The 12,394-nt window shown below is 45.4% G+C and overlaps 2 protein-coding genes and 1 long non-coding RNA gene across 4 annotated transcripts; 1 reads left to right on the forward strand and 2 right to left on the reverse strand.

Moving 5' to 3' along the window:
- The first annotated feature begins 88 nt into the window (after positions 1 to 88).
- Positions 89 to 1,728, forward strand: LOC125535370. Its single transcript, XR_007294659.1, has 2 exons — positions 89 to 247; positions 1,276 to 1,728. It is a non-coding gene; the product is annotated as an uncharacterized LOC125535370 (long non-coding RNA).
- LOC125535369 lies at positions 1,512 to 4,460 on the reverse strand. Its single transcript, XM_048698421.1, has 4 exons — positions 3,956 to 4,460; positions 2,601 to 2,703; positions 1,937 to 2,101; positions 1,512 to 1,855 (listed from the first exon to the last, which is right to left on the reverse strand). The coding sequence occupies exons 1-4, from the start codon at positions 4,243 to 4,245 to the stop codon at positions 1,724 to 1,726; spliced, it is 690 nt and encodes a 229-aa protein (XP_048554378.1). The 5' UTR covers positions 4,246 to 4,460; the 3' UTR covers positions 1,512 to 1,723.
- A 917-nt stretch (positions 4,461 to 5,377) lies between these two features.
- Positions 5,378 to 12,200, reverse strand: LOC125535372 (glucose-6-phosphate 1-dehydrogenase 2, chloroplastic-like). Of its 2 annotated transcripts, none has more exons than XM_048698426.1 (10): positions 12,000 to 12,200; positions 9,321 to 9,553; positions 9,138 to 9,232; positions 8,913 to 9,027; positions 8,286 to 8,491; positions 7,904 to 8,053; positions 7,706 to 7,826; positions 7,156 to 7,385; positions 6,628 to 6,828; positions 5,378 to 5,972 (listed from the first exon to the last, which is right to left on the reverse strand). In XM_048698426.1, exons 1-10 carry the CDS (start codon positions 12,028 to 12,030, stop codon positions 5,720 to 5,722), a joined length of 1,635 nt encoding a protein of 544 aa, XP_048554383.1. In that variant the 5' UTR covers positions 12,031 to 12,200; the 3' UTR covers positions 5,378 to 5,719. The 2 variants fall into 2 exon arrangements, with proteins under 2 accessions (XP_048554383.1, XP_048554382.1); XM_048698425.1 differs by lacking the exon at positions 12,000 to 12,200 and adding an exon at positions 10,096 to 10,536.
- Positions 12,201 to 12,394: the final 194 nt, after the last annotated feature.

Raw genomic sequence — 12,394 nt, forward strand, 5'->3', positions numbered from 1 at the left:
GTGGCGATGAAAGAAGTATATACAAAGGAATCATAGCCATTTAGAATTGTGGCGATTCTCGTCGCTCCCGCAAAAGAAAAGGGTTCACTTTAAGTCGTCGCTACCCCTGTTACAGCACCAAATTACATCCAAACTGCCACTCGGGCCGAACTGCATCACACGCACAGGCCAGCCGGATCTCACGCAGCACATCCGGCCCCGCCTGCCGGAGCCCGCGGGAACCCGCCTCGTCCCTCCCCGTTCTCTGGTGAGCCGGTCTGCCTCCTCATCTCACCGTCTCCTTTGACCTCCTCCTCTCTGTTAAATAGGAGTAGATGGCTTTATATGAATGCAAATTAGGGAATTTTAGAGCTTATAATCGATGGGGAAAACAGGATAGGTGGCCAGCGGCTAGCATGTGGAATCCATTTCTATTGAACAACATCGAGATCCATTGTTGGTTGGCATGAATTTGAAGGGCTGAATGTTGTGGTTGGAGGCAGGAGAGACAAGAGTCAGAGGAAGAAGAAGGCAGTGAGCTCTGTAGGTTAGATGTTTGGATCGTGCAAATGAATAAAATACAACTAGCGTTGTATTACAGGCATGTTTAGTTCAATTTCACTCAAGGGCATTACAGACATTTGAGCACATAACTTATCCCACAATCTCAGAGTACAATCTTAGAAAAGAACTCGATGGTTGATTTTGTGGGAAGCTGATCCTGTGGGAAGTTTCTCAGAATCTGATTCTAGAGAATCAAAAGCTGAAAAGAACTGGGCCGGCTGTCAGCCGTTTTATAGCTAACAGCTTGTGTTTCTCAAGTTACAACCTTACAAGTTTTATATGCTGCTTACGATTTATTTTTTTGAGAACCATATGCTGCTTAGAGAGGAGCTAGTCCTTGGCGTTGTAGCGAATCGACGGCTTGGGCTTCAGGCCCATCTTGATTGTTCGGGCCGAGCGATAGTGGAGCTAACACTCCCTCTCCCTTGATGGCCGGCTTGTCCCCAAGCTAGAGCTCGAGGAAAACGTTGCCACAATTCCTCCAAATTTTCTCAAGTGGCCACTGTCTCCGGTTGATCCGACTAATGGATTAAACCTTGTGGAACTACATCATCACCACGACGATGAAAGCGCCACTGCGGCACATCAGAAGGAACAACAAACTGGGCATCTTGAGAGGGAAGATCAAAGTGTACCTAACAGTGTGGCCCAATAGCCAGCCCGAGTTGCGACACATGCAGCGTTGGGTGGATTTTACTCGCCGCTGACTAACTTGAGTTGCGACGCATGCAGGACAAGGTGGATTTTACTCGCCACTGGCAACTGAAGATGATAAGCGGATGCTACCGCTCGCTCAAGTACTTTGTAAGGGCCATAGTACTTAAACAACAACTTATGATGAGCACGAGCAGCGACTGAAGACTGAATGTATGGTTGCAGCTTCAGGCCGACCTAGGCGGTATTGCCTATTTGGAACTTTGGATTTTTGTACTCATTGTATTCGCATACTCGAATTGCAAACCCTTATGGAAAAACATGCTCCAAAGCTGTCAATTAATTTCCGCGTGCACAAGGGGGGGAGGCCATCGAGGGAACTACATGCCTGACTTACAAACATTATCATGATAATGAACACATACTTCCATCAACATTATGGAAAAATCAAACTATGTATGTCTTCCACTTATTTGGCTAATATTGGTTACAATTTAGAGATATTTATTTGCAGCGAGATAGCTCCCTACATCTTGCCAACCAACGGATCAAGTGTGGATATCCACTTGTTGTAGTCCATAGGAGAACCAGAGTCACTGAGTGGTATGCCATTAACAAAGTAGTAGGGTGTCCCGGTGACGCCTCGTGCACAACCAAACTACAAAACGGAGAAAACACATGGTGAATATTGCGGCTAGAACAATAATATGACATATAATGCGATACAAGTTCAACAAACCTTGAAGGAAATCCTTGTGGCCTGATCTGACTGTGAGTCGTTGAAGCCCGCTCTGTATGCTGCCAAGTTGGCCTCACCAATGACGGGGGCGACAAGGTTGTTAGCTATTTCGGCGATCACCGCTGCTCTTGTTTTGGTGTATGTCGGCATGTTGTAATAACCCTCCTGAAATGTTACCATCCTTTAACTCCTTGTGATCTTATTGTGTGTCTTACATGTTGTTACCAATTTAAGAGGTATTTATCCCTTGGACATAAATGAAAGTGTCATATAATTGTGCTTGATGTATGCACTAGAAAAGCCATGGTGGAAAAGCTGGCTATGGAATATGAGCTTTTGCTTGTATAGATGGTGCTTGGCATGGACAAAAAAACATTGCATGGTGGTTTCATCCAATGGGATGTGAGCAGGGTGCTTCTCGGTTCCCTCTCTTTGCCTCAAAAAGCTGCATTACACTGCACCTAGTAGTGGTTCCAAAGCAATACCTAGTCAGCTCCATTCAACAAAAAAAAGCAACACCACCTCTCCTACGGTGAATATTACCGAAATACCCCTCATCTTTTCAAAATGTTGTGCTTGATTTTCTCCTCTCTCTCTCTTTTTGCACCTTTTGAAGTGTGATACAGTGGGTAATAAAGAAGCAGGCAGGCAAGAGATAATTAACCTGGTATTTGAAGAAGTTTTCGAGCAGGGGATACACGGCTGACGCATTTAGCTTGTGCACCGTGTGGATCGACCGGCAAGCCATGAAGGCGCTGCTGTGGTAACTGCAAATTTCACAGAGAAAATCACGTCACAAATTAAACTAGTAAAAGTTTCATCAGAGTTACTCCGGGAGCTAGTGAAAATAACATGTTTATGATTTTTGTAAGCCAAAAGCGGCCAGGTTATCAAATAAAATAATGAAAGATTTTTTAAAATTTCTTTTTGTGGGGATTTTGTTTCCTGAATATGACGGATGATGTAAACTGACTTTCTAATGAAAATTTCTACCTTTTTTTTTCCTTTTTCCCCAAACATCGCTCTCATTAGACGGTTTGCTTCTGAATACGAAGAATGAAGATTTTTTTTGAATTTCTTTTTGCGGGGATTTTTGGTTTCTGAATATGACGGATGATGTAAACTGAGTTTCTAATGAAAACTTGTACCTTTTTTTCCCTTTTTTCCCAAACATCGCTTTCATTAGATGCTTTGCTTGCTTAATAAATACCAAAATCATATGGTACTAAATCATACCGTCAACAAGTTTTTAGTTGTATCAATGATGTTGTGATGACTTGCACCTCGATCATATGTCTTATCATTGTGTGTTGCCTAATGCATGGTTGGGGCATCTTTTGTTTCCCCCTTTTTCTTTTGTGAGTGGAGGACGATTGGATTGGATTGACATGAGCAAAAAGCAGCCCATATTTTGTTCCAGGAATACACAAAAGATATAAATTTTGCAGCTATTATAGTGGTGCTTTTGTTCTCTCTAGCTATCACAAAACTCGACCACGCTCCGGTTGGAAAGTAGGTGAGATGTAACAGATTTGAATACTGACTATAAGACCAGTTTAGTTTGGTGTGTCCATAGAAAAATAATAAAATCTTTCCCTTTAATTACCATTGTGCCACCCGACGCAGAACTTGTATTTTTTACGGGCAAATTAAAAACAGAATACACTAGAGTGAAATGGACGGTAGTGAGGTTGGAAAAGGATCCATGTTTTCAGCCCACACTCCTCTTGGTATGTGTGGGCTAGCTAGACCTGGCCTGACACGTCTGAGCACAAGCGAGTCACAACTGATCAGACGTGTTCCTAGTCATTTGGAATTTTTGGTTGGATTTTACCCGCCGAATTCACAGGCAATTACTTATACTGACCGAAGCAGGCCACGGCTGAATTTGCTAGAAAGTAGAAACCGAGGTGGAAGAATCAGACTGAGGTACCAAGACCAAGACCACAATTCATATCCTATGCAGGAGGAAAGAAAAAGAGAGGATGGTTTTGATGGTTGACTGGGCGCGTGACTTACGGGAGCGGGAAGAGGTGGACGACGACGGCGACGCGGCGGGCGCCGTAGTGGGCGGCGGCCCTCTGCAGCGGCGGCCAGGCGTCGCGGCTGTCGGGGCAGACGGGGTCGAAGAAGGCCTCGACGACCACCGCGTCGCCCCACGCCGGCGCGGCCGACTTCCCGCCGTACAGGAACCCGTCCGTCCTCACCGGGATCGGCAGCTGCGCGCCACAGCGCCCGACGACGGCCGCCACCGCCACGAGCACGAGCAGCGCCGCCGCCGCCGGCACACGGTGGCGGCTGGGCTCCATCGATCACGATCACGATCACGATCGCTCTGCTGGGGCTGGGCTACCCACTAGCTTGCTTGCTTGGGTGTTTGGCTGGTAGCTCGCTGGTGAAGTAACAGGAAGTGAACACAGCTGAGCTGAGGTATATATTTGGATGGAACAAGATGGAGTACACGATAGAGCGGAGGTCGTTAGGACGACTGATGATAGCCGAGCACGGCGAGTGCACGCACACAGGCAGCCAAAGGTGCACATTATTATGTATAGACGCAGAGGCAGACATTTCGCCGAAAGCGAGGCCATGGAGGTGACGGACGGACGGCTACCCCGCAACGGCCAACGCATGGCACGCACATTCCAGGCGATGACATCGCACGGATGGTAGGGTGACGTGGGGGACGCCCTAGCTTGACCCGCCGGAGATGAAGCTCACGAACAACGGGCTCTGCTAGAGAACAGCGTTGCATACAACCAAAGTGCGGGATGGATCGGCGCAGCATGTAATATACATATGTATACTAATCCCTCCGTTCATAAACATAATATGTGTGTTTTAATATAGATTGAAATGAGTGAACAAACACACTAAAATACGTGTGCAATACGACAACCAAGTATAGATATGTGCGAATTAGGCCCAGATTCGGAGGAGACTCCACTCGGGAAGTCCACGGCGATGGCGGCCTGCATGACGGGGGACATTTCATTCAGTTCGAGCGGAGCACATAAACGACCTGTCACGGTAGTACTTCCTCTGTCCGAAAATACTTGTCATCAAAATGAACAAAAAAAGACATATCTCAAACACGTCTTTTTTTGTTCATTTTGATGACAAGTATTTCCGGACAAAGGGAGTACGTACTACACCTAAAACGAAGGAAGTGTAATGTATGTGATCAAGTCGGATGGGAGACTCCACGTATCTGTTTCCACTTGCTTTGGGTTTTTCCGCGAGCAAGTTGAGAAGAACAGACAATTCTTCAGCGAAGAAAAGTCACTTTGATAGATGCTTCCTCTCAAGGACAAAAGGAGAAGACATGGCAATGATCCTGCCCAAATTTACTACCCACCGTGCATAATACGGAGTCGTTTATTTACTTCCCAGTACTTACTTATATTGAACTAAAAAACACGACAAGAACACCGGCATCAGTAAAGAAGTAACAGCTTTTGCAGTTACACAATCAGCAGTCCCAATACAACAGCCCGGCCCAGCCAGACAACCAAATGAGCCGACGAACAGCCAGGATGAATGAGCTTTCTGCTCTGGGCTTCCTCTTAAGAATCATAGAATATGTAAGCCAGTGGTACCAACAAATATACTCACTCACGGTCGATCGATTGATGAACACAAGCATCGCCAACCGCTCACCCTTATTCAGATCTGTTCCTCGCACCACCCCCACTAGCTGGGCGTGCAGCACAAGGCCTTTTGCAGAAATTGTGACGCCAAAAACAGAAATCATCACCTCCCGTGTGAAACCACGCTCTCTTCCTAGTGTTCCGAGCCACCCAGGTCGCCCCATCTCACCTTGTACTTGGCTGCCAGGTAGTGGGCGCCCACGGGCCCGCGGCTCCCGTAGGGGTATAGCTCGGGGGCCATCCGCTTCTGCTCCAGCTCCTTCAGGAGGGGCGTGAAGAGCTCCCACGCCGCGTCCAGCTCGTCCGACCGGATGAAGAGCCTTCGCTCTCCTTCTATCGCGTCGAGCAGGAGCCTCTCGTACGCATCTGGTATCTCCTTGGGGTACCTGAGGCAAAATTTATAATAAGACTTCACAGATTACGACCAAGCGTTTTACTAAGAGACCTACGCTGCTACGAAGTAGGACGAGTGTACAAAACAGCGTATCTCCAAAGGAAAATTATTGCAAAGTATCACTGGAAAAATAAATTGTTGGGTAAATTTCAAAGCAGCAGCAGCAGCAGCACTGAAGACACCACTTTGGTTGACAAAGCCATGGCCTCTTGCATTCACAATGATGTACATGGGCAAAACATTGAATTGCTATTAGTTATCACTTAGCATGAACTAATTGAATGGGACGGACTTAAAAGGGGGCATTTGAACATATTATAAAGAAGGGCTGTAATAAACTGGATGGATTTACTATTTCATATTGAGAAGTTTATCCAATTCATGGAGTTTGATCAAACACCATATACAGTTTCTCCAAAATAAAATATGATATCCAATAAAACTTTGAATGTCCGAGTTTATCCATTTTCTTAATCGCCAGGAGACATCTCAGACTACACATCTCACTTACGAAGGCAGCCTAAGCCCTAGACAAACAAATAAAACAAAGAAGGATAAATGCTAGAGCTGCGGTTTTTTGTTTAATTGTCTACATGCGAAGAGAGGAGCTTCTTATGCACAACGTCAGAATTAATACTTCATCTTACCTTGCTGCATAGTGAAGATTCAGATTACTCCTATCTAGTCTCATACCAAGACCAGGAATCTTGTTGTTAATCTTTAGGTAAATTCCTTCATCTGGTTGCACGCGTATCACAAGTTCATTAGTAGCCCTGTCAAGATCGGTTCCAAAAGACCCCTTGTAGAGATTTCCAGGAACATGTCGAAACTGTACTCTAATCTCAGCCCTGAAATTTGTTCAATTGTCATTCGACTATCAGGATCAACAGCATTAAAGATAAACCATAAAAGAGATGCTCAAAACAAATAATTTTGTGTTATCAACCCAAAACAGATACTAATAAATATACGGTAAATTGTTACATATGGAGAATACGTTGGTCTAACTGCATAACACTAAAAATTAAATAAGAAGCGCAAACAAAAATTTAAAAAAAATGACATCAGGGTTAAAATTCAAATATTCAACAAAATAATGACATATAGCTAAAGTGAACATGTGGCAAAGTGTAGGCATCATATTGATAATGAAAAATATGTTGAAGTGCACTTACTGTTTAGTATGCAAAGCTTTTCCAGCCTTCATGAGAAAGGGAACTCCATCCCATCTAGCGTTATTTATAAAAAGCGCAGCTGCAGCAAATGTTGGAGTCAGACTACCCTTGGGCACCGTCTTATCTTCAGTGTATCCAGGGTATGTAATACCACCCTTTGTATGACTTTTATACTGTCCTATTACCACATCTTCTAGTCGCAATGGCTTCATGGAGCGCAAAACTTTAACCTGAAAGGAATACAGAAGTAACAATGAAGATCAATGAATGGTAATTTTAGAATCGACATGCTCGTTTCACATAAAACACAGATTATAAAATTGATTTATGCTGCTTTAAAGTATACTTTTTCGCAAAAAAAAAGGATTGATGTATACTGCTTTAAAGCATGTAACAGAATGCAGATAAAACAGGTCTTTAATTGGGGAAAGAATTGGCCCTCCCTCTGTCCCCAATAGGAGCCAACAGTTTTTGGCTTAAAACTGCCTGTGTCGGTAACTTAAAATATGTTATATCCTACAATTAATATTACTAAGGAACAGGCACAAACCTTCTCATTTCGTATGTCCTCTGCTTCCAAGCTAATAGGAGTTTCCATTGCAAATAGAGCTAGTATCTGAAGAAGATGATTCTGCATTATGTCTCGGATAATACCATAGCTATCAAAGTACCTGTGTAATTCAACAATTTGGTAAGAGACAATCCAAGGGAAGTAACACAGTGCCACAAACGATGTATAAATCATTACCCTCCTCGCCCTTCAGTGCCAAAGTCTTCCGAGAATATCAGTTGCACATTCCTAATATATTGCCTTGACCACAGAGGCTCAAAAACAAGATTCGAGAAGCGAAGGACAGACAAGTTCTCCACCAGTTCCTTTCCCAAGTAATGGTCAATCCTGCATAACAAATATAAAGAGCACAACATTCATAAGAATCCTACTCTATGAAAATAACTATGATGCATATCATGCTCCCGAATTCCCAAAGGGATCATATCACCACTTAAATGTTTCCAATTGGGAAGACAGCTTTGATTTATGCGGGGTATGAGAATGAGAGTCATATTTAAATTAGTGATAAAAGAAAACATGAACAATTCTCACAAATTAAACTAGATTCCTGTATCACCTGAAGATTTGGTCCTCTGTCAGGTACTGCTTCAGACCTTTCGTTAGGGCAGCAGAAGACTCTGAGTCCCGGCCAAAGGGTTTTTCAACAATTACCCTTGTCCAGCCACTCACAGATGATGCTGATTTGCTTGCACATTTTACAACATCCAGGAATATATTTGGAGGTATCGACAAGTAGAAAAGATGGTTAGATACTCTGGGACCCTGCATATAAAAAAATAATTGTCAGAGTATAAGTACATTGATTTTTGAAATGGAGATGGATTAAGTAGTACAAAATAGTTGCATACATCATTTTTTTTACAAGGCACACCATTAAGATTTGTAAAGCTAATAGATGCTGACTTATTACATCAACAAAATTATATCGAGGGACATTTTTCAGATACTACGGTTTTTGCAAGATGGAAACACAGAACTAGCAAAAATTTATATCTTAACGCAGTTTACAGAAAATTCGTACAATGAGATACATATAAATGAAAATCATTAAGACTAGCAAGCATGCACTGAAAATATGGTCCTATGAGGAATTCATCCGAAACAACTAGAAATACTATAACCTCATCATTAGAAGTAAAATCAATGATGCATTCTTGGTTTAATTTGAAGTGCTTCTACAAACCTCATGTTGTTTGATCTTCTTGCCTAGCTCCCTGAAATCTTCCTCTGAGTCATATTGACCTGAGTGGTAGAAGCATCGTTTCAGAAACTCTTCCATTTTCTCACTACAGTTCTCCCTGAAAGAAAAGACATAACAGTTTAAAGTAGCACCAAGGGAAATGCATCTCCCTACATAGGATTTATTTCCTTCATAAGTTATGATTGCAAGTTCTCCCAAGATAAGCACCTTTTATCAATCCTGCAAGTCAGTGTTTTGCTGACCATGTCTCTCAGTTCAGCATCTGTCATTTTACTCCGCGCATAGCCAAAGATGGAGAAATGCTACAGAAGAAAATACTTTAGATTGGTTTTTGTTTAAAAAAAAGGTGGGTAAAATTGAATCCTAGGCTGGAGAGAGCAATAGACAAACCTTGGGAAGACAACCTTCATAGTAAAGAGCGAAAAGGGCAGGAAATATCTTCTTCTTCGCAAGGTCACCAGACGCTCCAACTACGGTGATGCTAACCGACGCCTCATCATCCTTCACTAGAGAGGCTAAATCTTCAAATTCCTCGACGGTGATTGCTGAAGAAGTGCCATTTGCCACCGTTGACGGGGCGGCGGGGGCGACAGCGTTCTCCACAGCATCCATGGGAGCTTTCACTGATGATGGAGTGCAAAATGAGTAAAAAAACAGCCATTGTGTATCATTCATACTGTACTAGTTAAGCAACAAGATTCTGAGTAGATGTTGGATTTAAACATCTCTAAGTTACCAAAGCTAGTGGGAATCATCTCAAATCCGCAGACCCACTCAATTCATCTTGCTCTGACTAGTGAATGGCGACTCGATTCATTTTAGACAGTAAGGTTTGCAGCCGTGCACCAGAGTGGTAGGATTCAGATACTAGTACTATGTCAGAATGGTGGTGGTGATGTAGGAGCAGAATGCGGCAGAGCTCTAGGAGGCACAAAAGTCAACATGCCAATTCAGTCGAGGAATCTGGGCTCTAGGGGTGACTGACTATGTTGAGTCAATCAAGTGTGTAATCCAAGGCATGTACGCGCGCAGTTCCCAGCCCGTGGCCTCACCTAACAAGGCATCCCCTGGACTTTGGACGGAACAAGGAGAAGGCCCCAAGAGCGCGGAGAGAATCGACACCCCGGCGGAGCGGAAGAGAGCAAGTGGAGAAGAGAGCGCCCACCTCCTTTCCCGGCGACGGCGTGGATGCGCCACCCCTTGGCGGCTCCGCATCTGGCGAAGGAGAAGGCGAGGGACGAGGAGGGCGGCGGCTGCGGGCGGCGCGCGAGGGGGCCGCCGCCGCCGGCCGCCGCCGCCGGGCACCTCATGCAGGAGAGGGCCATGAGCGTGCGGCCGCTTCCTTCCTTCCTTCCTTCCTTCGGAGAAGACTAGGCGGGCGAGCTGGCTGGCGAAGTGGCGATAGGAGGGGCGGGGATGGGGACGGGGGAGGGGGGAGATGGAGGTTTTATCGGGGATATCGAAGGGGAGAAAGGCCAAAGTTTTGGTGCTGGGGTTGGGTTGGGAGCCGATTGGAAGCTCTTGAGATCGCCGAGGGGGCGGGCGGAGTGGCGGAATAGAATACTCGGTCCGCCCGGGGCGGAAACGCAAAGAGGCGTGGCCCCTTGGCCGCCGCTGCGGTCGTCGGCTGGCTCGGGGCGGAAAATGGTGCCGCGGCGGCGCTCCTCTCGGCCTCGGGTGGTGCCGTGCGGGCTGCGGGGTGGCACGTACGTACAGGTACAGTGCGGACGGAGGCTCGGTAGGTGGCTCCCCTGGCTGGGGTCGGGGGCTGCCAAAACCCAGACGCTCCTCTCCTCCCCTCCCCCCTTGTTTTTTTTCCTCCTCCTTCTTCTTTTGATTTGATGATGGCGAAACATCCCCTCTCCGTTTTGGTCAACGGCTGCTCGTTCGCTCAATTTGCAAATGCAAAAACAAATATGTCAGAGCAGTCCGTCGACATCGCCGTCACAAGCACACCGTCCCGCCACGGTACCACGCCACCGATCGATCGCTCTCCATCATCTGTGCGCGCCTGCGGCATTACCAGGATGCGGATACGTGGTCTCACAAAAAGATGCCACGGCGCGAATGCACACACGGTTCAATCCCACTAGCTACAAATCAAACTATCAACAGAAGCAAAAAGATGATTTCTTTTTTCTTTTCTTTGCGGGGTGGAGCAAGAAGATGATAATGGTTCTGATCCTTTAACTTTGCATGGTGTGGAAAAAGAAAACAAAAATTGTCACCGCATATATAAAAGAACATACTAATAGGCGGAGCATATGAGGCGTGCTAACAGGGTGACCCAACAATTCAGATATAAAAAAAATTCAGATGCCATGGCATATTGGACAGGGTTGGAACTGGAAGCAACTTGACTATGCGAGAGAAGGAAGTTGCACCACAACAGAAAATCACACGACCCCTTCCAGAAGAATTAGTAATTAGGTGCATGATGGCAGAACTGCCATTTTCTGAAAGTAAATATTCCATGAGGCTAAACTAGATTATTATTTTTTGGTAATTGCACGCAAAACATATCAGTGAAAAAAAATCATATGGTCTCCTACAAACCAAACCAAACAAATGGAAAAAATATGTTCCTTTGCACCAAAGATGCCCTGAACGATCCATCCCTCCAAACCAAAGGAAAACGTTCCACGGATTGAACACGTGCGGAATTTCTACGAATTCCGGTGAAACACCACTTGCTAATTTCCTTTGCTTTTTAAGATTGTAAGTGCCCACAAGGTTGTGTGATTTTTCGCATGTCGACATTTTCTAAATCTTCAGCCCTGAAAGGCCCTAGTTATGAGTTTTTCGTTCTTCGCAAAAAAATAGCTTGAAAAACATTCTTATATTATGGGATGGGGTGAGTGCTGCTGTTTTGTTTATCGAGTTGGCTTTGAGCATTCAGATGTGCACCCTTTGCCTGCCTTTAGATGCATTTTGGGTCGCACTGTATGCTACTACAACGTTTTATATTTCTGAACAAGAAGTATGGACAACATAGAGTGGTGGTTTTTTTTTCCCCTCACTTTCTGCCTTGCACTGATTTTTGCCCATGTGAAATTTCAGCGTTTTTACCTTGCTTGTTGGGAACCTCATTGGAGGCCATCCGATCCGAGGAGAGCCGCCTGCTTTTCCTATGCTCTCGGACGACGGCGGTGCGGTGGACGGGGAGGGGCAGGCAGCCGCGCGCTGTTGGACAAACACGGCGGAGGGGAAAGACGGCCGGACGGGTCAGCGATGGCCTGGCCGGCCGTCGCCCCGTCGCCGACGGAAATAGCGACGGTCAGCTGACAAGAGGCTCGCCTACAAGGCAGGGGGCGACAATGGCGGTGGACGAGCAGGGCACAGAGACAACTACTACTACGTCTCTGAACTACTACTCGCGACGGACAATGGTGTGTACTCTATATGAACTTTCCTCTCTGATGCAAGGCTCATATTATTCCATGCTTCAGGATCAACCCCACTCT

This window comes from Triticum urartu, chromosome 2 (genome assembly GCF_003073215.2).
Source record: "Triticum urartu cultivar G1812 chromosome 2, Tu2.1, whole genome shotgun sequence".
In the NCBI taxonomy this organism is placed as follows: Eukaryota; Viridiplantae; Streptophyta; class Magnoliopsida; order Poales; family Poaceae; genus Triticum; species Triticum urartu.